The sequence below is a fragment of the Nymphalis io genome, chromosome 29 (assembly GCF_905147045.1).
Source record: "Nymphalis io chromosome 29, ilAglIoxx1.1, whole genome shotgun sequence".
In the NCBI taxonomy this organism is placed as follows: Eukaryota; Metazoa; Arthropoda; class Insecta; order Lepidoptera; family Nymphalidae; genus Nymphalis; species Nymphalis io.
Genome location: NC_065916.1, coordinates 5,732,919 through 5,758,311, shown reverse-complemented (window position 1 = coordinate 5,758,311; position 25,393 = coordinate 5,732,919). Strand labels below are relative to the sequence as shown.

The window sequence follows — 25,393 nt, the reverse complement described above, 5'->3', positions numbered from 1 at the left end:
TAATTTATTATATAATTCTTACCGTTCTCGGTTGTAAAAATAATATTTATTGTTTTTTATTGTATATTTAGTTAAAAAATAACATTTATATATTGAAAAGATAAATACGGTTACGTTTGAAAAGTTCTTATTGCCTAATCTTTTCAAAAATTTAATCAAAAATATTGTCTAAGTCACCATTGCGAAATACTTTGAATCATAATTTAAAAAATCATCTCGTTTTCGATTTATATACTTTAAATATTTCGATATATCTTTTTATATATAAAATACTTTTCCTATAGACACCCTGACTAAACGGCAATATATTTATTTAAAACGCTAAAGCCTACAAAGAGACGCTGATAATATATAAAGAGAGATCTGGTCAAAGAGGAAAATTGGTCAAAAATGCGCTATATATTATACATATTCAATAAATATAACCAATATTATATTTATACACAAGATATACAAATATTGGTAGCCACTACAGTATATTTATATTTTTATATATGTGAAAGATTTTTTAAAATCGTAAGACTATATCGTTAGACTACACATATATTAAGAAATATGTAAATTTTATATGATATAATTTAGTAAATATTAGCTTTTTACAGCTATTTTGTCGCTAATTTTTTTTTTTTTAATTTTTTCTTTTCTCTTTCAAGCATTATATATTTTCGGCAAAGTTTTTAGTAAAAATGTTAGAATCGGGCGGGTCTCAAGATGGCGGCGTTGTCAAATTTTGATTTTTTCGGGCTTATTCTTCTTCCTCGTTCTGGTAGCTCACGTAGCGAACGGATGATTTCTCGCTAATGATTAGGCTCTGTCAAAACGTAATGATTCGTCAACATTTAATGATAAGTAATGAATTAACATTAACCTAAGATCACATTAATAACATTAAATATTTCCACACCAATATTCTCATTTATTTAACAAATATAATATATGTACCTTTATATATTATGAATAATTAGTAAATAAACACGAAGAAAGCAAGAAAAAGTAGATGTGTTTATAATTTATATATTTATTTTTTAATTTAACGTAATATAAGTCCTAGACTAATATAGGGGTTACCCGTAATGATTTTCAAAATTATTACCTGTTTCTCATCCCTGGCCGGCGGAGAGCGCAGCAGCAACAGGAACGGAGCGTAGGCGAAGTTCAGAATCGCGATTATGACGAGCATCCATTCAAAGCCGATGCTGTTCACTAGAGCCCCTGAGAATGCTGGACCTATGGATCGGAGAATTACACATTACAATAGTTTAAATACGAATAGAGTTTTTCCAAATATTTTAGCCTCGAATAGTAATAATAATGTCCTTCGGAGCGATTTCGGCCACGACGACCAATTTCATATTTTTATAGAGCAAGTGTGTGTCTAAACACAGGAGCATTCTCTAACTCTCATAATCCGAGAACCTCGAGGCAGCGGCTTTATATCTAGCCATTAAATAGTCGCGGTCGAATAAGAGACAAAGTGCAGTCCACTTCTGGATAGGCACCACCCGCCTATCATATGTTCTACCGGCAAACAGCTATACTTAATATTGTTATATTCCGGTTTGAAGGGTGAGTGAGACAACTACAGACAAGGGACATAACATCTTAGTCCTCAAGGTTGGTTGCGCATTAGTATGTAAGGGATGGAAATATTCCTTACAGCGCCAATGTCCATGAACGAATGGACGCCCCCTTTTGTTAGTCAGTCAATCTATTTAAAAAAATATGTAAAAAGTGATACTGTGATACTATCACGTATGAGCGTAAGCACGCGCAAATATGTTTCCATTTGACCGTCGTTTTCTGCTTTTTCTGAGCATTGTGTGCAATAATGTTGATTATTTGGAGGTATTGTAACCTAAATAGTTTGGAAGACTTGGTTTCTTTTTACACAATTTGATAAAAAATGATCATTGCTTATGTAGTAATGAATGCGAGGATATATGCGAATTTTGTGGAATATTTATTACACTTACATTACTATGACTTACCAACAGCGTAGCCCAAACAGAAGGCAGTATCTCCGATCGCATACACGGAGCCGTAGACAGCAGCATGGCGAATATCCACGAGGAAGCCGAGCTCTGGCATCATGGACGAATCGACCATTCCAATAGCAAACCCGAGACCAGCGTTGGGGATGATGAGGTGCTCCAGTTTTCGTGCCATTGGGATCTAACCAAGAAACAATTTGAGGGATTGGTAATTACTGTAATACCTGTTATATGTGTGTAATCCCACAGATTAGCAACCTTTTTAACGGAAAACAGATACACAAAGCGTTTCTGTGTGACGGTTTAATTAAATTATGACTTACAAAGCCTAGTACATAATAATAATAATAATAATATCCTGGGACATTATTCACACACGGCCATCTGATCCCAAACTAAGCTGAGCTCGTACTATGGAAACCAGAAAACTGATATACTACATACACTACTTTTCTTTTGTAAATACATACTTATATAGATAATTACACCCAGACTCAAAACAAACAGACACTTTCATGCACACAAATGTCTGTCCTGGGTGAGAATCGAACCCACAACCTTGGGCGTGAAAGGCAAGTATCTCCCAACCACGCCAACCGGCTCGTCAAAGCTTAATTTATTTTTTATGAGGCACATAGTTTATTTTGCCTCGTCATCATCATAATCATCAACCCTTCGTCGTCCACTGTTGGATAGGCTCAGTCACTGAGCTCGATCTTAAGTTCTCAGTCTCCATCCGCTGCTAGCCACTTTGCGTATATCGTCACTCCACCTAGCTGGAGGGGCTATGATACGCCTGCCAAAGCATGCATTCCGCACCAGCCTTTGCCTTACTATCTTGCAATATCAACGGGGCAGTCAGGAAGTTATTAAAGTAACTGAAGTCTATATATCTTTGTAGTATTTAAAAATTAAATAATGAGCTCGATGTAAAACGTTTTATTCCTCAGACACGAAAGAAAGTAAAAAAAAAACAATTTAAAATAATCAAAATCACAATATCAAATAGTTCTTTCTAAATTCAAAATATACTTTTTTATAATGACCCCGTTACAAATACCATAATCCTATTTATATTTCACGACTTAATTGTATCGATTTAAAAAATACATTGAAACTATTTTTACTAAATACTTAAGAATATTGTTAAATATTTTGTTTTCTGAATAATTAATCCAATTAGTTAATATAACTTAACTAACCCTCTAAATACTGTCTACCTACGCTGTCTGTGTAATATTATAGTCTAACTTTATTTTTATATAATAATTAATAATGTAGTGCTTTTACTGTCTGTAATTAGTTATGTGTGCCAAAAAATTAACTCACCAAGATGAGACAGACACCGATGATGACCAGTCCAGAGCAAGCAGCCAGCCAACGGCCCATCTTGTGTCCAAGTGGACCGAAGAGGTTGGTTCCTGAGATTTAAAAGTACATTCCAAGTTATATCAATAAGCATGCTATATATATAGCATAATATTTTTAAATATAATATGGTGGTCTCCAACGCCCATAGACATTGGCATTGTAAGAAATGTTAACCATCGCTTACATTTCCAATGCGCCACCAACCTTGGGAACTAACATGTTATGTCCCTTGTACCTGTAATCACACTGGCTCAATCACCATTCAGCGGGAATACATCAATTCAGAAACCTCATCAACCATTTAAGTGTCGCTTTTGATGTAAAACAAGCTCAATGTATCAATGGTTTAATGGAATAATCAATGAATATGTTACCAATGAGATAACAAATGCTAGCTGGCAGGAACGCAACGCCCTGCTGCCAACGCCTGGCTTCCATTGTATCCGCCATCCAGATCGGCAAGCTTGGCTCCAACATGGCTATGCCAACGTTTGCGAATGTTATCGCTCCTGAGAAAAAAAATCATGTATCTGGTTTGTTTAATTGTCGAAAATATTAATTGTATTCTTAATAATAATGATATTTTTAACAACAACAGTTATTTGTTTCAATCCTGGTATGTTTTATACTATCCTCGCTATAATTTATCCATAATTCGCCTTATAGCGTTGCAGCACAACTTCGCTAATGCAATACAGACAGTACGACATCTCCCAAGATTTCTAGTATATTCCTATTAAAAATCAATGTTATTTCTATTATTTAATATAATTTCAATTCAATAATTTCATTATTTTAATTCTAAATTGCTTATTTTTTTTTAATTTCTTAGTCAATTAATATAAATGGATGAATTTTCATAATTTAGTAATTAATTCAATTTAATTAATTATTATATAAAGAGCATCTGACTGTATTCATATTATTTTAATGAGCATGATGTATTACACGTTACGGAATGTAATCATGGGTAATATTGCGTAAGTTCATAATTTTAATATATGTCCTGATTATATTCTGTTTATGTACTTAAATCCTTTTCTTCCTGCCCTTATCCCACTATGTGGGATGGCACAACATGTGTTTTCCTTCTACTTCTTTCTGCCACTCGTCATCTCAGTTCTTACCCCTTTCATAAACATATCTTTTCTTACGCAATCCATTCAGACTTTCTTCGGCCTCCCCCGTCTATATCCATCAACATAAATAAATAAAGTATGAATCATTTTTAGGTAACCCAAAATCTCTTTATTGGTGACAATTTGTGTCCTCATCACCAGTGTCCAACGCGCCAAAACTAAGGAGAAGACTGAGAAGGCTTTAATGTTATTTAATTTGATTTATGTTAATTTAATATCATTTAATGTGATTGGTTTGAATCGGAATTGATTTGATTTAATTCAAATTTATTTAATATAATTTGGTATTATGATTAAATTCGAATTAATTTAATCTAATTTATAATATGTAAAATCAAGAAAATATTATTATTGCAATTTTTGTCTTTTTATTATTTATTGTCTTGTGTATTTGATCCTTGTTTGGTCGAAATAAATGTTTTTATTATTATTATTAATACTGTCCACTGTAAAACTGGCCGCTGGATAGCGCAGCTCATCAACTGCATCCGTTTAACCGATAACATAGATTATAATTTGAACAAATAAACAGCCAAGACACCGTCTACCGGTTTTAATATATAAACATGTATTTACCAGCAGCAACAAGGATGTACGGGTCCGTAACCAGAGCACGCAGAGACGGCGGTTCCGTCTCCTGCCTTACCACGCCAGGTTGCAATATCATGAGTTGCAGCACTGCAGATTGAATGGTACCGATTATTGTAACAGAATGATATGTATAGATTAGTATTTTCGAGAGGTAATTTATAGTATTTTCAGAGTAAATATCCTAGGACATTATTCACACGCAGCAATCTGATCCCAAGCTAAGCGGAGCTCGTACTATGTAAACCAGATGTAGCTACCAACCACGCCAACCGGCTCGTGAATATCATTTCCGTCGTATTAATAATATTTTTATATTAATACGACGATTATTTATATAATATGTCAAGTTAAAAAAAAGTTTGAAATAATAAAGCTAAACATCACTTACATCCATCGCCAAGAGCCAAAGCGGACAACATCAGGAAAGGAGCGGTTTTCCCAACAAATTCGTACATGAGTCCTCCAAAAGGTGGTCCGATTAAGACCCCAAGGGCCAGGCCTCCTAATGCTATACCCATAGCGTTACCTCTTTCCTGAAACCAGTGGTAAATATTTACATGGTCCAATATACTTAACTATGTGTTGGAATACCAAAATGTTTTGCTAATTGAAAAAAGGCGTTAAGTTATTAGAATTAATTATCCGAATGAGAGACAGTTTTTACCATAAATATGTATGACACTTCATTATTGGATAAAAATAATTATAAGCTTACCTTATCGTCAGGATACCTCTCAGCCAGCATTCCCATACCGGATACGGAAGAGCAAGATGAGCCAATGCCCTGTAACGCTCGCGCCACGAATAAAACGCCATAAGATCGACCGAAGGCGAATACTGAAAAACAAATTGATATTTGAACAATATCTGGTTTTTCTTTGATAACAGATACAATACACACAAAACTTTGTTTGTGTTTGTTTGTGTGGTTTGGAAGTACATTCCCCAGCTTCGGAAAGCAAGTAAGCCCGTTTGTGTTGCGACTGAACTCGCGTCCAATCGGATTATGAAAACATTAACGTGTTTTAAGGTTTGGCACTCCGAATTTTAGGGATAAAGACATTATATTTTTAATTATTAATGGTTAATTAAGAGAAGTAGGTGACTAATAATGAGTTTTGGATCACTTGATTGGGTAGGTTCTCTATAAAAAATATAGAGAAGTTAATAAAAAAAAGTAACCATTATGCAACGCGCCTAGACTGCTACCTCTTTAAGACCTACCCTACAGCCCCCTCGGTAAATTACTTTCCAGGTGCGTTACTGGAAAATGAAGTAATAGAGAGTATACTTGAGTGCACAAACGTATGCGCTATCATTTTCCTATGCAATAGGAGGAACGTCAAATTAATAATTGTTAAAATACTAGTTACGTAGTTATATTTAAATTTAATCTTGTTAAATGCTTCAATGTTTTTTTAATATGCTTGATCAAATTATAATTAACTAATACTTTTGAAGCTTAAATATATTGCTCACAAACCAAATGCACTTACTCAACGTGGAGAGGAACATCAGAATGAAGCCAGTGAACATGGGCACGCTGTAACCGATTCTGGAACAGGAATTTATTATATAATAGATAATATTGTAAGTATGTAATGTTTTTTTATTTATAACGTACAATGAGTCATGCTGATTCAGCTTAAAATACTTATTTTAAAAAAAAGGTACGGTCAGCTAAAAAAATAGTTTTCTGACGTCTTATATTATCAGTGGGGTATTACTGTAAATATCTCTCTATGGTATCAGTCTGTGCTGTTACTGTTTATTTATCATTATAAACTTAAGCAAATTGAATATATAGATATTCTACTGCCAAATAGCAATAATTAACACTTCTGGTTTGAAGGATGAGTGAGTAAAAACCAGGAAAAACTATTTTCAATAAAAAAAAATAACTTTTGTTCTTTTTCATTCATTCGATTTAGATACTTGCTTGTGTGTGAGAGGCCCAACGAAGGGATTGGCTAGAAGCTGCACGATGGCCTTGCTCGCAAACATCACACCAACGGCCACGGTCTCGTGGATCAGTTCCTTGTGGCGCTCTTCCTTCTCAGCAGTCAGGTTCAAGGGTACTAGAAGATTTAAGCAGTTATTCGCCTTATCTTTATATAAGTACTTGGTAATGCTTTGTGCAGTTCTGTATATGTACCAACCATTTATCATATATTCCATCAAACAATATTTAGTTTACAGCTTATTTACTACAGAATTATTTAAATTAAAAATAAATATATAATAAAAATAAAAAATGTTACTATACAAATGGTGACTGCATATGATGGCAAGAATACTAGCAGCATTTCCTCTTTGAATCGCCATTCCGATTCTCAGGGTACAAAATGAACTGTTTTATAGTATTGTTGTGCAGTGCAATTACAGGCACAAGGGATATAACATCTTAGTTCCCAAGGTTGGTGCCGCATTGGCGATGGTTAACATTTCTAATAATACCAATGTCTATGGGCGTTGGTGACCACATCAGGTGGTCCATATGCTCGTCCGTCTACCTATGCAATAAAAAAAATCTTGCAATGAGTAATGCGCCTTATTTATAAAAGGCTTATAAGCAAGTGATTTAATTTTATTAATTAGAAAAATTAATTAAGGATAGTCAACGTGTTTAGCGATCGAATTGTTCGAATAAAATTGAGTTTAACATTGACCTCTGTGTTCGAGTAGAGGACGTGAGCTGTTCCGTCAGGTCGAAATGATCAGAGTTAAGTGGTTAGGAAACAGCCGCGTAAATGATAAAAATCTTAAATTACATTACGTGAGCTGTTCGTAACGTGCTAGTAGTTAGGTTTGTTTCGTTTATGATAAACTGGCTGTCCGTTTCGAATTCGTACGAGCAAATTTATATAAAGTTACGCCTTCGAAAATCAAAATATTCTTAATTCAAATAAGACTTTTAGTACTTATGAATCATCAAGCGCCATTTAAGTTAGTTAGTTACGCTCAGTATTTAAGGTGGATATTTCTAAAAATCCTCTCTTGCTGATTTATAAAATAAATTTATATTACAAATTTCAACATTCTAAACTCATCGTCAGTAGTTTTATAGCAACACAAGAGTACTATGCATTGGGGCTTGATGGTAGAACAAGTGATGTATGTACCACCCAAGTAAATAACAAGATATACATATATATCCTATGCAATAAGTATAAATGTTTAAAGAATAACAATAGGTAACTGAAATAAATTTCTCTAACCGCACTTCGAATTTTATATATTATAAAAAAATATACATAAGCAAAATTTCACTGACGGATTTTTCACGAGATCTCCGAAACTGTATGTCCGATTAACTTAAAAATTAAAAGTTACTCCTTTCGCGTCTTAAGCGCTCACTAAGAAGAAATTCACGCAAATCTTATCCAAAGTATATTTTGATGTGTAAACATATCAGAACTCGGTACACGGTAAGGGGGGCTAACAGAGACTTCGAGCGTCAGGCGCAAAAATTTCGAGCGTCAGGTGACGTTTGCGTTAGATTTGTTATTTACAGATCGATTCTCGTCAATACCTTGGCACTCAAAGCATTTTTTCTTGTTCTTATCTACTCATGCGAAACCGGAATGGTTAGCTAGTAATACTACTACGTAAAAATACAATTCATTAAATCTATAATAGGACGGGTATTTTAAATAAAGATTGATAGAAATAAATCTTCCTTTAAAGTCCACAGATCTAAGTAATGAAAACTCTTACAATACGCCGACCCGTCCTGAGGGAATAAAAAATTATCCTTTGTAATATTAATTGCTTGAAATATTATTTAATCCATCTTCAGAAATAATATTATTCAAATACTTTTGTACTTATTTCATTGTGAAACGTTTTGTTTTGTTTTTATATTAACTAGCTACCCGTTCCGGATTCGCTCGCAAAATAAGTGTTTTAATTGAAATACATATCGTAATTAATAACATAATAATAATTTATAATATCCTGGGACATTATTCACACACGGCCATCTGATCCCAAACTAAGCAAAGCTTGTACTATGGAAACCAGACAACTGATATACTACATATACTACTTTGATTTTATAAATACATACTTATACAGATAATTACACCCAGACTCAGGAGAAACAGACATGTTTATGCACACAAATGGCTGTCCTGAGTGGGAATCCAACTCACAACCTTCGGCTTGAAAGGCATGTATCTACCAACCACGCTAATCGGCTCGTCAAATTATGAATTACAAAAATGAAATGTTGCTCTTGAAAAAGGGGAACACCCCGCTGTCTATGACACTTCGATCCTATGGACACTGTAAGCAGGTATTTACAAAAGATAAGTAGTATATGTAGTATATCAGTTGTCTGGTTTCCATAGCACGAGCTTTGTACAAGCTTAATTTGGGATCTGATGGCCGTGTGTGAAAAATGTCCCAGGATATTATTATTATTATAATCTTTCGAGACCGTGCGTTTCTTTTCGAACCGGTGGTATATTTTTCACAATGAATAAGCAATTATTTTACTTACATTGTGTGTTGTTCTCCACGAGCGTCTTGTTCATACACGGGCAGTAGGGGGTCGGTGGCGGCAGGGGGGTTGTGAGGTCTTCTATCGAGACGGAGAGCGGTGCGTCCGGATGGCGAATGTCGTAGAGGAACTCGGGGATGATTGGCACTGTGGATAAAATAATCTTAAAATATCTTATAGGATATAGGGGTTTTTTGGAAATTTCTTACTATATAAATCAATTGGAGGTTTACTATTAACTGAAATTATATACATAATGAGTTTTTTTTAAATCTTAGAGGGGTTTTGCCACCGCTATCGGAATAACTAAACATAATAAACACACCTTACAAAATCAACCATTATATATAACAAAATTTTAATAATTTCTATGTCTTAATCCGGCTTGTACTACTCTATACAACATTCTTGCCTGATGTACACAATGATGCATTCTGATTTCAGTAATGGCGGCCATTCTCAGAGCCATCTTTGCAGAGCAATATAGTACACAAGTATGTGCGCGAACATAAGTGCACACATTATTCACTCTCATAATTCGATGGGACGGCAGTCGGTTTCGTATACCATCCGAGGCACGAGAGTGTAACACAGGCGAGTTGCAAACGTTGAGCTGCTGAGAGTTTTTATATATAATAGTATTTATTATTTTGGTCTAACACAACAGTGTTATAAAAACAAAGAACAAATACTCTATCACTAAAACTGAGTACATTAAACGTTACTGGTGGTAGGACTTTGTGCAAGCCCGTCTGGGTAGGTACCACCCACTCATCATATATTCAACCGCAAAACAGCAGTACTTGGTCCGGTCCTTGGTTCCGGTTTGAAGGGTGAGTGAGCCAGTGTAATTACAGGACAAGGGACATAACCTATTAGTTTCCAAGGTTGGTGGCGCATTGGCGATGTAAGCGATGGTTAACATTTCTTACAATGGCAATGGTGACCACTTACCATCAGGTGGTCGGCCGCCAACCTATAGTATAAAAAAACAGCTTGTAAATGTCCCACTGCTGGGATAATCTCGTCCCCTTAAAGAAGATTTGGAGATTCCGCGATTCTACTCCGATGCTGGTTGGTGAATACATATGTGATAATTTTGATTCATCACAAGTTTCCTCACGGTGAAGAAAAACTCATATACCAAACCCGTATGAGTCGTATCATCAATAAGTACAAAATATTAATATTAAAAAAAAAAAATTAAATATCGATATAGGCAACTGCACATCACTATCAAAACGCTTTGTCGCTATGAAACCCTTTGATTTAGTTATAAAATCATCTAAACTTAGTTATCTGTGAACTTCCACTTCTATTTAAACGTCAGTAAAATTAAATTAACAACACTAAATAATCCACCCGGCTTTACTCGTGCTAAGTATAAAGTAATATTATTATCGCATTTGTTTGTTCTACCACGATAAGCACATTAAAACTTGAGATGAGTGGGAAAATTCTACTAATATATAACGATTACGATACATTCCCGATTCAATTCCAATCCAACTTTGTCTTTTCCATATTTATTGGGGTCGGAACCGAACCGATATGATGTTCACATATACCGTTATGTCAAAATCCAATTTAATTGTTAGCTTTTATGCCAATACAGATAATTAAAAGAAAGTATAAGAAAACGGATATACGGCAACGATCACGCTTCGATTCGATTGCGATAAAGTGACAATTTGTTAGTAGAATTGAGTCTCAGTGTGGCTACTCTGTACGAATATATAATAAACTCGAAACTCACCGCAGAAAATTATCTATAATTCGATTTTTTGAGTCATAAAATGGCGTCGTTAAAAAAAAGACGCGCGCTAATTAGGTTTTCAAAGAATTTATTCTCAAAAAGATAGATTTTTACAGACGCTTACATGAGAACAGCGTGATAAATGTAACAATAAAAAATATTCGCCTTATAAGTAGGTACTTAGTTAACGGAATAGGATATAATTAAATCGTTGTATATATTTTAATCGCTATAGAAGTGGGTATTCTCTAAAATATATTTTGAGAGTTGAGACTTAAATCCGTTAAGTGAGTTTACATTTTTTATATAAGACGGTAATTTGTTATAAAGTTGTGTTCCATCGAAAGTAATATTTTTTTTTGCAAATTTGGTTCTAATTTTTGGGAGAACTAATAAGCTTGGTCTACGGGTGCTACGTTTACTGCTTTGTTTTATGAACGTCAAATCTGATTGTATCGATTTATTAATAATTTTTCTAATAAGAATACAAGAATAATATACATAAAGTTGTCGTACGTTCATAATGTTTGTTTCCTTGTAACGTGTAGTTGTCGATGTCAAGGGTGGATATCGAGAAAGTATTTGAATTATTTTATTTTGTTTTCTTCGTAGTTCTTGCAGTTTTGTTTCTCCAGTATTACCCCATATTTCTACTAAATACAATAAATGCGATTTTACTAGAGAATTGTAGATGTTATACTTTATTTTTTTAGATATGCATTTTGAAATATTTTTAACGACCCAATCAAAGAAAAAAGTTTTTTATTTACGTAGTGTACTTGATATTTAAAAGTTAAGTAATTGTCTATTCGTAAACCTAAATATTTTTCACAGGGTTTCTGCTCGGTTGGAAAATTGTCAACAGTTAACGGTGGAATCATTTTATTTTTAGTTTTAAATACAATGTAACAAGTTTTGAAAGCGTTAATAGTTAAGAGATTATGATTGAACCATTTATGCAGAACATCTAGATCATGTTGAGCTTGAGAAACTATGTCATTTATGTTACCGAAATAAAATAAACAGGTGTCATCTGCGTACAAAGTCAGATGACCATATAGTTTCAGTTACAATGTCGTTTACATAAATTAAAAATAGAAGTGGTCCCAAGATTGAGCCCTGTGGGACTCCACAGGTGACAGGCATATACTTTGTATGTCACCAATTTTGACGATCTGCAATCTGTTTGTTAGGTACGATTTTAACATTTCAAGTACAGCACCTTTGATACCTATGTTTTGAAGTTTATGTAGTAAGACTTTATGACTTACGGTGTCAAAGGCTTTTTTTAAGTCGATAAATACGCCCGGAGCTATGTCTTTTTTATCTAGGTTCTGTCTTATTTTTGTTACTAGATCTACAGTTGCAGCAGTGGTGTTACTTCTAGCTCTAAAACCGTATTGTCGTTCAGATAAGAAATCAAAAGAGTCCAAATACGTTATTAAGCGGTTGTGTATTAACTTTTTAAAATTTTTGAGAGAACGGGTAGGACAGATATTGGACGATTGTTTTCGGGGTCTGTTAAAGATCCAGATTTGTGTATAGGTGTTATTTTTGCGATCTTTAATGAGTCTGGGAATATTCCTTCAGACATAAGCTTGTTTAAACAGTGTGCCAGACATTTTGATATTAGATTACATAAACATTTAATACTTTTGTGCTAATCTTATCTACTCTACTACTTGCATTCGAATCTAGATCCCCAATCAGTCTTTCAATCTCACCAGAACTACACGGTTTGAATGTTGGAAGTTCATGGTGTTCATTGATTGTATTAATCGGGTGTAGGATGTTGTGGTATTGTGTTGGTATTTTTTTTTTGCTAAGAGAGAACGTATTGTTGCGAAATGTTTGTTAAAAACGTTACAAATATCGTTTGTATTTTTAATTCTACTATTATTTTAGAGGGAGCACAACCTTGACTTGTTTTATTACTATATATTTTGTTAACTAATGTCCAGATCTTTTTTGGATTCATTGCGTTGTTTGTAAATAATTTGAAATAGTATGAATCGTTTGTACTTTGTATCAACTTAGCTATTTCAGGTATCTTTGAATAGAATTTATTTTTTATGTACTCATTGTCAGGATTGTTTTTATATTGCGTCCATAAAAAGTTCCTTTGACTTATTCCGTCGACAATATCCTTGTTTATCCAATCGTCTCTTATGTTGTTTGGAATTTTGGTTTTTGTTTCTTTACAGTCGATAACGTGTTGTTTTATTGTTGTTTCAAGTTCTGTATAGTTCTCCATTGTGTTAATCAATTGCGAGGGCTCTAAGGAGCTGTTTGTTTTGTTTGTTTTTGTTTCTAAGCGTTCTATGGGGGAGGCTTTCGTCCAGCAGTGGACGGCAAAAGGCTGAAAAAAAAAAAAAAAAAAAAGGAGCTGTACAACTTTGTGTAAACTATAGCTTCATAAGTGGTTCGTATTTTTTTTGGAATTTTGGATTTATTCAATTTAACATATATGTTTTTGTGATTTGATAATGACGAGTTAATAATGGCAACGGTGAAATTATTCGTGTTTAAATTTGTACTTACGCGGTCTATAATTGATTTTTTTGTACTAGTCTCTTGTGAAATGTGATTTATTAATTTTGTTCAGCCGTCTATGTCCTGATTCTTTTATTATCTGTTTATATTCGGTTATTCGTTTGTTATTCTCCAATAGGTTGATATTAAAATCACCTAATACTATCGATCTTCTTCGTTGTTGTAGTTCGCTGTCATAGTCTTTAAGAAATTGTTCAAAGTTTCACCAGGCTTGTAAACTAACCCAACATCTACGGCGCATTGTTCAATGTGTACCCATAGATAGTTGCTTCCACCTTGGTAAATTGAATTTATTTCAAACCGCCATTTTGTTTTGCACAGTAAGGTAAAGTAATTAATTAATTATTGGCGCGACTTGTGATCTGTTGAATGTGTTCAATTGTGTTATTTGGATATTAAGAGTAATCGAGTGAGTTATTTATATCTATTTGTATGATTTAGTGTTCTATTTTTAAAAATAGCAATTCGATGCCTTTTTAAAATCAATTTCACTTCGGGATGCTAAATGTATGATATAAATACCTTTGAATCGTCAAGACACATAATTAAATAATATGTAAAACTACCATTGGTTCGTTATATAGGTTCTAACGAGAAGAACAGACATAAAGTCAGTACTCATTTCCTCAATCGATATATTGCACATCACTATGAAATTTCAGTTCAAGTTTTATCATAAACCTCATCGATAACATCAACCCTAGACATCATGGCGCCGTGATATCTTAATCCACTTTGTAATTAACGTAACTTTAGATTTCAATTAATATATATATATATATATATATATATATATATATATATATATATATATATATATATATATATTATTTTTGGTTGGGGCCCCTCGGATGTCGAGGACTTGTAGGGGTATGAATAAATCCGGGGCTGCTATTATAAATTCAAAAAGTCTGTCTATCTGTTACACTGAAACTCCTAAGCCACGAGAGTGATTTTCATTAAATTTGATATTAAGCTTGATAGTGAATAGTTAAATCATGTGTCCTCTTCTTTCGTATGTCACATCAATGATGCCAGAAAGAGAAATTTTCAAACCCGGGCAAGCACTTAATTTTAATTATTTGTGTTTTTGATTAATCTCGTGCTCCGTGAAGGCATCTTAAGGAAAGCTGCATATCCCATGCACCCAGATAAGCTGTATAACTTAGATATTATTTATAAGCGAAAGGGGAAGCCCAGCAATGGGATACTTACTTTCATATGTTTTTTCAATCTAGGTTCAGACTGATAAATAATTGTCTTACGACGTCAATGCCTTAGTCCAGCTGTGGGGCGCAGATGCTATAAAATCATTTCAAATTTAGAATAAACATAGTCAGTTCGAAACTCATAACAAATTCCGTTTAACTCTCGAGTTAAACGATCTGTCAGAAACAGACACTCAACTCTTTTCCAATCGAAACGAACTACACTCGAAGCCGACGAGTCTCATCTTTTATTGCTTATTTAATCTGTTATTACTGCACGGATTTAATTGATAATAAATAATTGTTATTCGATATTAATTGATTTTTAAATATATTTTTTTTAAAGTGGAAATCCACATGTCACTGGTGGTAGGGCTATGTGCAAGCTCATCTGGGTAGGTACCTTCCTCATCAGATATTCTACCGCAAAACAGCAGTACTTGGTATTGTTGTGTTCCGGTTTGGAGGGTGAATGAGTCAGTGTAATTACAGGCATAAGGGACATAACATCTTAGTTCCCAAGGTTGGTATATATATATATATATATATATATATATATCAGTTGTCTGGTTTCCATAGTACAAGCTCTGCTTAGTTTAGGATCAGATGGCCGTGTGTGAATAATGTTCCAGGATATTATTATTATTATTATATCTATTCACTTAAAACACTAATAATTGTATTTAAACTTATATTTATAGGAAGTCAATTGAATTATTCCCATCGCTAAAATGGAAGCGACACGAGGAGAGAAGGCTGATATAATCCGATTTATACTACACCAAGTTTGAAACTGACGCTCTGCACTTATAGTGATGTGACATCTATCGATATAATCAAATATAATTTACAATTCAGTATTTTAAACTTCGTGTTTGGTATATTTATTATTTGTATTTAATAAGGAGCAAATATCATAACATTTGACTTGTAATTTGACAGTGGTAAGAACGCGTGAATCTTAACCGATGATCTTTGGTTCAAACCCGGGCAAGCACCACTGTGTGTTTAATTTGTGTTATAATTTATCTAGTGCTCAAACACGAAGAGAAGGAAAACATTGTGAGGAAACCTGCATGTGTCTAATTTCACTGAAATTCTGTCACATGTTTATTCCACCAACTCGCATTGGAGCAGCGTGGTGGAATAAGCTCCAAAACCTTCTCCTCAAATAGAGGAGAGGAGGCCTTAGCCCAGCAGTGGGCCATTTACGGGCTGTTAATGTACTACTTACACTAACTTTATAATCATTAATAGGATCATTTTGTTGTCCGTCTGTCGAGATTTTTTCTCAGAAACGCGTTTAGGTATCAAATTGATATATCAAATACTCAAGTCTGCAATCCCTTGGAACAGTAAAAAATCTAATGTCCAAGTCTCAATGCAATTAAAATATTTTTCATTTGTCTTTTTGCTGTTGGCCCAAATAGCATCAATAGGCGTCACCACGCGGAAGACAATTCTTGAATACTGAGCAGGATGTTGGGACACAGTTGGCACTCAATGGCCCTGAATACGTGCGTCTTAGTGCAAAACCTCGGCTTAGGAGGAGATAAAATTAAATGATCTTTCATACAGGGTATGTGAATATATTTGTATATGATTATTACGTGTATATTGTTACTGATAAAAACTTGTATCTACTGAGTTTCTTGCCGGCTATTCTCGATATATACATTCCAATTGGTGGTAGATTTTATTTCATCTTTTACATATGATGCAAGACCGCTTTTACGAGCTTATATAAACAAAGTTCTACCTCGTTGGACTAGTGGCTTGATGTAAAGCTGCAGACCCGGAGGTCCTAGGTTCAATTCCCATGTCGGGCCAATAAAAGTTATTGCGTTTTTCTGTCAGAAAATTCTCAGTAGCAGCCCGGAGTCTGGAAGTTGGAAGTGTGTACACTCCCGTGCCTCGGATAGCATGTAAAGCCGTCGGTCGAGTGCCCGAACTCTTTCCGGTCGTGTCGGATGGCCGTCCCATCGGATTATGCGAGTTAGGGAATAGAGAGTGTACCTGTGTTTGCGCACACACTTGTGCACTATAATATCTCCTGCGTAGTTGGCTAATCTCTCTTGAGATTGGCCACCGTGGCCAAAATCGGTCTGGAGGACATTATTATCATAAACAAAGTATATTTTTTATTATAGATCGGTTTCCTATTTAAATCGTTTGATAAACACACATTTAAGCAGTGATAATTATAATTTATAATATTATTATTGATAATTTCTATCGACATCCGTCGACATCACTACGAAGTCGTCGCTTTTGATGAGAGCTAAATGGGTTTCACTTTGATCTCGCTGTTAAATTGGGCTCGGCTTGTTATTATAAAAGTAATTTTAGCTTTAATTATTACAAGATGATTTTATCAAATTTAATTTAATGATAATATTTGAATGCAATATCATCGTGGTGGTTTTGGAGTGGTGATATTGGGCTGGTTGGCGTGGTTGGTAGACTTGCCATTCACGCTGAAGCTTGTGGCTTCGATTCTCACCCAGGACAGATATTTGTGTGCACAAACATGTCTGTTTGGCCCGAGTCGGGTGTAATTATCTATATAAGTATGTATTCAAAAAAGAAAAGTAGTATATGTAGTATATCAGTTGTCTGGTTTCCATAGTACGAGCTCTGCTTAGTTTGGGATCAGATGGCCGCGTGTGAATAATGTCCCATGATATTATTATTACTATATTGATGATGGGATTTTATCAGAGTCATAATCATTTATTTGCATGAAATGTAGTTTTACAGATGTTATCTTCTTAATACCTATTAATGTATTACATACTTACCTAATATGACATCACACCAATAGCACATTAAAATTATTCTATTAATATTATAAAATGAAAGGTATATAAAATAAAATTTGGTAAAAAAAATAACAATTAAGCGAATGGATGACCATGGCATCTTGGGGCATCATCCTTAATAATATACACTAGTCTGTACTAATATTATAAACTAGTTACCCGCCACTGCTTCGCACGGGTTGAATAAGGGGCACAGGGGGGTCACGGTAGTATCCGAAAGCGATCCCGTGGCGGTCCTCATTAAGACGGAAAATGTACCGCTTTTTTTAGTGGGTATTCCGACGGTGGCGCGCCTTGGACACATACCCCCCCCCCCACTGTACCCGTAGTGGAAACGCGTAACGCGTTTTTCCAGCGATCAAAAAAATTAAATAAAAAAGGGGCACAGAGGGGGCCCCGGATGCGTTATATCAACACGATCCTGCAGCCTCTCCGATACGTGCTGAGGACGCCCAGAGCAGTGGTTTTAGTGGGTAAGAATTCTGCATAACTCTGAGCACACGTGTTTGCGCATGCAGTCGACTAGTCTCTTGAGAACAGCCAGGACAACACACACAAGAGACCTACTAGAGTTTCACACGATTCTAAATCTTAATACCTCATAATATGATGTACATTCCTGTGTCCATAATGCTGAAGCTTTTAAAACTTTGTCCAAGAAGTTTTTATATAAGTTCTCCGTCCTTTAAAACGAATAAACGAATTCGTTTGGAGTTTTAAAACTTTTATTCGGAAATGTCTTTGATGATTTCGTTTTGAGGGTTTAACGAATCTCAGACAGTCTGAGAAAATTCGTATATTTGAACGTATTGTTTTAACAAACTTTAATAAAAAAACTTAAGATAAGGGCGCTTACCTATACTATAAAAAACAATCGTGCTTAATTGCGACTTAAAAAGCTCTTTTAATTATAAATTAACAGTCATTACTTGTTTTCGAGCTCCGAACGAACCTACGGAACCCTAAACTGCGGAACCCTTGTAATATTTATCTAGAGAGCTTGGAGATTGGATGGTCTCATGCATTATGGAGCACATCTCATGAATTGAAAGTTAATTTACGCCTTCAGATAGCCATTGTTTGGTAGGCAGAGATGGATTGCATTTGCTATCTCTATCAGGTCTGAAACTTGCAGAGAATAAAGAATGATAAGTTGGATTATATACTGTTGGCGGTGTGCCTTATGAGGCTACAGAACAAGAGGTCTTGTGTTCAATGTCCGGGTTGGGCCAATCCAAAGTTAACAAGTTTGTCTGTGGAGTCTAAAAATGGTCACTGTTAACAGTGACTGCTTTTAACAGTAATCGAGTAAGTAACTTACATCAATTTTGTATGATTTCGTGTTCAATTTTTTATAAAGACCAATTCTGAACGATATTTTTATAAAATAAACGGAGCGGAACAAAAAAAAAAACACTCGAAAAGTGTTCGAAATTCAAATACCATTTCCTGAAACTTTTAATAATGATTATGTTTGAATTATTAACTTACCAACGGTGGTCAAAAGCATGTTGTCAAGCAGCAGTGCGATGGCGACAATCACGAGGACCAGCTTGCGGGACTCCCGACAGGCGGCGATGCGCGCGCTCCACCCCCCCATACCGTCGGATGCTGCACCCATTTTTGGTATCCTAAAATATAATATACTTTTTAAAAACAAATAAAAGTGGAATTCGTTATTGATTTGAATTATTTATAATAAAAATAACATCCTTTTCATATCCTAATTGCTTAACAAAATCAAAATGAACTTTATTTTAAAAGGCTCTTAAAAGGGTCTTGATTAAATTGATTGTAAGTCATTCGGAACCTTAATACAACTAAGACAAATCCGTGAGACACATTTTTGTTTTATTTATAACAGGTAAGCAGCCTGGCACATGGATCACCTGATATGATATGATAAGAAACTTGTTTACTCTAGATTTGAAGACACCAACATTGTATCTATCAGAAAATACGGACTCAAGCAAAGCATGACTTTGGAATTATAAGAAATATTAAACAACCCTTACATCGCGAATACGCCACTAATCTTAGAAACTAAAATGCTATGTCTCACTTTTTAGTTACACTGGCTCACTCCTCAAACAGAAACACAACAATAATAAGTATTGCGATATAATATCCGATGAGCTGGTGGTACCCACCCAGACGGGCTTGCACCAAGTAAAATTGCTCTAAATCTGTCCTAAATATTTTTCTGTGCTACAATATGGATAGTCACCAACGATTTATCTTATCCAACATTTGGGGATACTTATTTGAGTTTCTAGTGGATAATAAAAAAGTATATCCATTCAACACGTCCGCACGAATAAAGATAAGGTTACAAATCATTGGAGATAAAGCTACGCGTCCAGTCTGCTACGACGATATGCTACGGATTAAGCCGCTACGAACGCTTACGCTACGATAACTATGAAACACTTTTTTCGTTACGAAATGATTAGTTTTATGGAAATTATGCTTTTAATGAATACACTGTAAGTTTTATCATTTTTTTGTAAGTAATTATTTTATAATGAACTAAATTAAACAGCTGAACGCATATAATAAATTAATAGCTTAAATTTATTATATTAAAATAATTTTTATCTTATAAATATTATCAGTTTTATACATATAAAATTATTGTGGATTTATTAATATTTTTAAATTTTAAAATGCCTGAATATGCGTGTTAAAACTTCATACGATATATGCAGATATCCTCACAATGGTTTTTTTTGCCGAGCACGAAATGAATAAATTTAAATTAAGGATATTCAAAAAAAATGTTCTCTGAATTGAAACCGCGATCTTTGCCTACGGTCGGTCGCTAATAGCACTGAGCTATATAGGATCTATCTTCTCTATTCTCATGTTAAAAATAACTGTAAGATTTTATGGCTTGTTGAATTCGTTTTCTTTTGATTACAAAATTGTTTTGATAACAAACTAATCATATTATACCGCTAAACAGCAATACTTGGTATTGTTGTATTTCAGTTTGAAGGGTGATTGAGCCAGTGGCGACTCAATTGACAGGCATATAAGCAGACTGAAAAATGTGCCGACTGATGTAAGTATATATATATAGGGTGGGTTTAGATAAATATTGATTTATCTCTTTCCGTCATCATTGATTTAACATTCGAAAGAAGGAGACAGCAAATTTTATATATATATATATATATATATATATATATACACTATATAAGTGAAGTACGAAATACCATATCTCCTAAAGTACCCGCCCGATTGAATTGAAATTTGTCACAGTTACTGCTTCCCCGACGTAGACGCTCACTAAGAAAGGATTTTAAGCAAATCCTATCCAAAATACATTTTCTTCTTATCTATATTATATAAATAAAACTACGCAATCATGTCAAAAAAAATTAAAAACTAATTTTTGTAATGAAACCGTACTCTAAAACGTGACTTTAAAAGCTAAATTTTCATAAAATTAATTCCTTTTAAGTCACGGTTACAAAATGGCGTTTGAAAAACTTAATACAGGTCAAGAGATTACATTTAAATTTTAATTGACTTCTAACTTTTGTAATTAACGGCTTTACCTAGAAGGATTAATTAAATATTGCTGTCTCCTTCTTTCGAATGTCAAATCAATGATGACGGAAAGAGACAAATCAGTATTTATCTAAGCCCACCCTAAATAATGATTACAAGTAATCCAATACATCATCTAGCTTATTAATTAAGGATTATGTAGCTGTGATTAATGTCATAGCATAAATATAAAATGAACTATTTACGCGATCCAGCTTCGCACGGAATACATACAACTCGATTGGTCTACGTTCACGCCTGTAAAGCTCCCAGTCGGCATTTTTCCGACATCGTCAACAATCATCGTCATATTTCAGCCAATTTAAGCAAAACCTCAATGTATTATACGCCTAAACCTTCCTAAGGAATCACTCCGTCCACTGATGAAAATTGTATGACGATTTCGGTAGTTTTTTGAGTTTATCGCGTTCAAACAAAGGACTTTGATTTATAATATATATACGTTGGCTTATACTCTTTATAAAGAAAATATTTGTTAATCTAACTTGTGTATATAATATATTTTTTTATTCTGTTAACAGTATTTGTTTTTAGATAATTGCTGATGTAAATATTTCCCAAATCCTAATTAAAACAAAGCGGGATTGTTCGGTAATATTAAACGCAAAATTCAACTTAGAATTCTATAGAAATAATTCAATTTAAAATTTGTCTCTTAAATGTCATGATATTAGTTAAAAACTGGCAATAAGGCATATTGTTTGCTAGTAAAATTACATAGAGAATTGTTACACAGCTCTTAAAAAATGAAGGATTTTTATACTCTTTCATCCCCTTTCACTAACTTAGGGGTTAAATTATCCCAGTGGTTAGAAAGCGGGTATCTTAACCGATGATCGTGGGTTCAAACCCGGACAAACACCACTGATTTTCATGTGCTTAATTTGTGTTTAAAATTCATCTCACGTTTGACGGTGAAGGCCTACTGAGTAAAACCCGTATCCAAATTTTCATGGTATCTTAATTGTTTCGCCTGTACGTTGATTAAAAGTTATTTATTTATATATACATATATAGATAAAAAGGCTACCATTTCATTATTAATGTTCAAACTAGATTATGTACAGTAACATAATTTTAATTAATTAACGAAATAAAGTTTCCTACCAACCGTTTCGGTAAAATATACCTTCGAACCGGTGTTAGGCTTTCGGCTTTGATGATATTTTTTTTAAAGTTACGAATCAAAATCTAAATTTTGATCATTTTAAATACTTTAATGATATCGGTTTGTGATGTCGAATTTAATCTTTAATATTGTTTTTAGCTCGGTGGTACGTAGATAGTTCGTTCTACGCGCAGTTCGGTTTTAAAAAGCCGTATAAGACATATTAGTCTTGAGGCGTTCGATAATAAAATGTTTATAGGCTGTTATTTCTTTGTGCAATTCCAATAGTTCGCTCAAGCAACACAACAAATTGATTTTTTTATTTGAAAAATCCCTTTTTTGTTTGACGGTACTTAATTTTCTTTTTCAAGGTTTTTTTATGGTTTGTAAATTACTAAGTACCGTTTTAATAGTCATAACAGAAAAAAAAATTGTTCTATTTAAAAACTTTATTACTATTGAATTTAATTTCTGTTTCTGACGGTACTTTAATATTTTTTTTATAAATGTTTTTTTATTTTTATAAACGTCAAGTACGGTAATTTTGCAATACTAATATAACAAATAATTCGCTTTACTTAAAAACTATTTTGTTACCTTTCATTTTGTAGATTTTTGATTTTATTTAGTATGTGATATGTTAATCATTAAATACTTACCCTAAATAAATTCAGGACCAGCCATCTTCATATAAATAAAATTTAAATAATAATTAATAAAATAATACTATTGAAACAAATCATAAACGTCCTCTCTTCACGCCGTCCGAGGACCGACTAACACAGCCAGAAAAGCGAAACAGCACTTCGAACGCAACCACAAGCAATGACCTCTGAGTTAAACTTAGTATGCCCCTTTATAGTACACGTACTACGTCAAGGGGAGGGGCGCGGGAGGCCATTAGCTCTGGTCGTTATTTGACATACAATTGTAAACGACAGGGAAATTCGAATCCTACCATTAGAATTTAGAATTCAAGTTCCAGTGAACATAGAGTTGATTGTTTCAAAGATGTCCGTCTATAGCTACGTAGAGAAATTTTGACGTTATCATATATATCGATAAGGTTTAATTCTGAATGACAAAATTGAGGACGCTTTAATCGATATACGATGAATGGAAATCCAACTTTGTGAGCTTAGAATAAGGTTGAATGTTGAATGTTTTAAATAATCAAAGCTACAGGTTTTTGATAAGTTCCCGCTGAAAGTGCGCCATACGGTTGTAACGCAGAATATTGTAAATGAGTTTTTGAAGGACGAAAAATCGATTATTTAATTAACGTCTACGCAAAATAATAATACTTTCGCGGTTAGATTTAAAAATGGTATTAAAAATTATATATTTAGTTTACAGTCATTTTTATCTATAACTAAAATTAAAATAAAAAAACAAATTTATAGAAAAAACACGCCGTCTAAAAGATTGTCCTGTGGTATTGTACCCAAGACACTATTGCCTGCTTGCTTCTATGCACCGTTAGACTTAGCCTTTGGGCTAAATAAGCGCCAGCGCTTGGGTCACCAGAAGAGTGGACCAGTTTCTTGGAATTGTATAATTTTTTATAACGCATTCAAAAAAGAAATTGGGTTTTATTTCAGCAAAGTTCATCGGTATCTTTGCCACTTAAAAACTTATATATAATGTTGATAAGTCAATGTAAGCGAATAGTAATGTCATCTGTCAAATGTCAATAGCTGCTAAGTGTCAATTTAGACGTATTCGTTATGACATTTTAACTATGACGTTTCTCTTGCACGATCTCCCGCCATGACGTTACGTATGAATCTCATTGTTCTGCATCCCGAAAAAATTACATTCAGAAATCCGATGTTTTATTGCTGAAATTTATCATTTTAACACAATTTAAATTTAAAAATACTTAAAGATATTTATTTTGTATATCATGATTATACCGGCCAAGATGGCCCAGTGGTATGAACGCGTGAATCTTAACCGGTGATCGTGGGTTTAAACCCGGGCAAGCACCACTGAGTTTTCATGTGCTTAATTTGTGATTATAATTTATTTCGTGCTTTACGGTGAAAGAAAATATCGTGAGGAAACCTGCATGTGTCTAATTTCACTGAAATTCTGCGACATGTGTATTCCACCGACCGGCATTGGAGGAGCGTGGTGGAATAAGCTCCAAACCTTCTCAAAAAAGGAGAGGAGGCCTTAGCCCAGCAGTGGGACATTCACAGGCTGTTACTGTAACTAGTATATCATTAATAAATCATTTTATACATTAACATTATAAACTATTTTAACGTAAATTAAAAACCATGTCGGTTATGCAATTTACAGGCTGTTACAATGTTTTCGAAATAAGAATTTCAAAATAGCATCTATAATTTTAGTTTACGCCTTAAAGTGGTATTCACAGTTATAAATTGTTTTATAATGAGTAAATTATGTTACACACACTATAATGGTCGTCATCTCATTTCCAATCAACGTCACTTAACCAATGGAATCTTCTTACTAGCATAGATTATACAATAATAGCTGAGCGTGGTTTCACCCGCTTTAAGTAAATCTCCTCCACCGGGTCGTAGCGAGATGTTATATAGCCTTCCTCAATAATTAGGCTATCAAATGCAAATATTTTTTATAGAATAGGAAGGTGGACGAGCACATGGGCCACCTGATGGTAAGTGGTCACCAAACGCCCTTAGACATTGGCATTGTAAGAAATGTCAACCATCGCTTATAGCCATTGCGCCACCAACCTTGGGAACTAAGATTTTATGTCCCTTGTGCCTGTAATTACA

General features: G+C 34.0%; 1 protein-coding gene across 1 annotated transcript; it reads right to left on the bottom strand.

The window, feature by feature from the left end:
• Positions 1-565: 565 nt before the first annotated feature.
• On the bottom strand, positions 566-23,413 carry LOC126779530 (synaptic vesicular amine transporter). Its single transcript, XM_050503591.1, has 13 exons — positions 23,279-23,413; positions 19,427-19,566; positions 9,597-9,743; positions 7,032-7,170; positions 6,589-6,647; positions 5,808-5,929; positions 5,481-5,625; positions 5,078-5,179; positions 3,737-3,871; positions 3,321-3,412; positions 1,989-2,172; positions 1,094-1,227; positions 566-811 (listed from the first exon to the last, which is right to left on the bottom strand). Exons 2-13 carry the CDS (start codon positions 19,554-19,556, stop codon positions 746-748), a joined length of 1,455 nt encoding a protein of 484 aa, XP_050359548.1. The 5' UTR covers positions 19,557-19,566; positions 23,279-23,413; the 3' UTR covers positions 566-745.
• Positions 23,414-25,393: the final 1,980 nt, after the last annotated feature.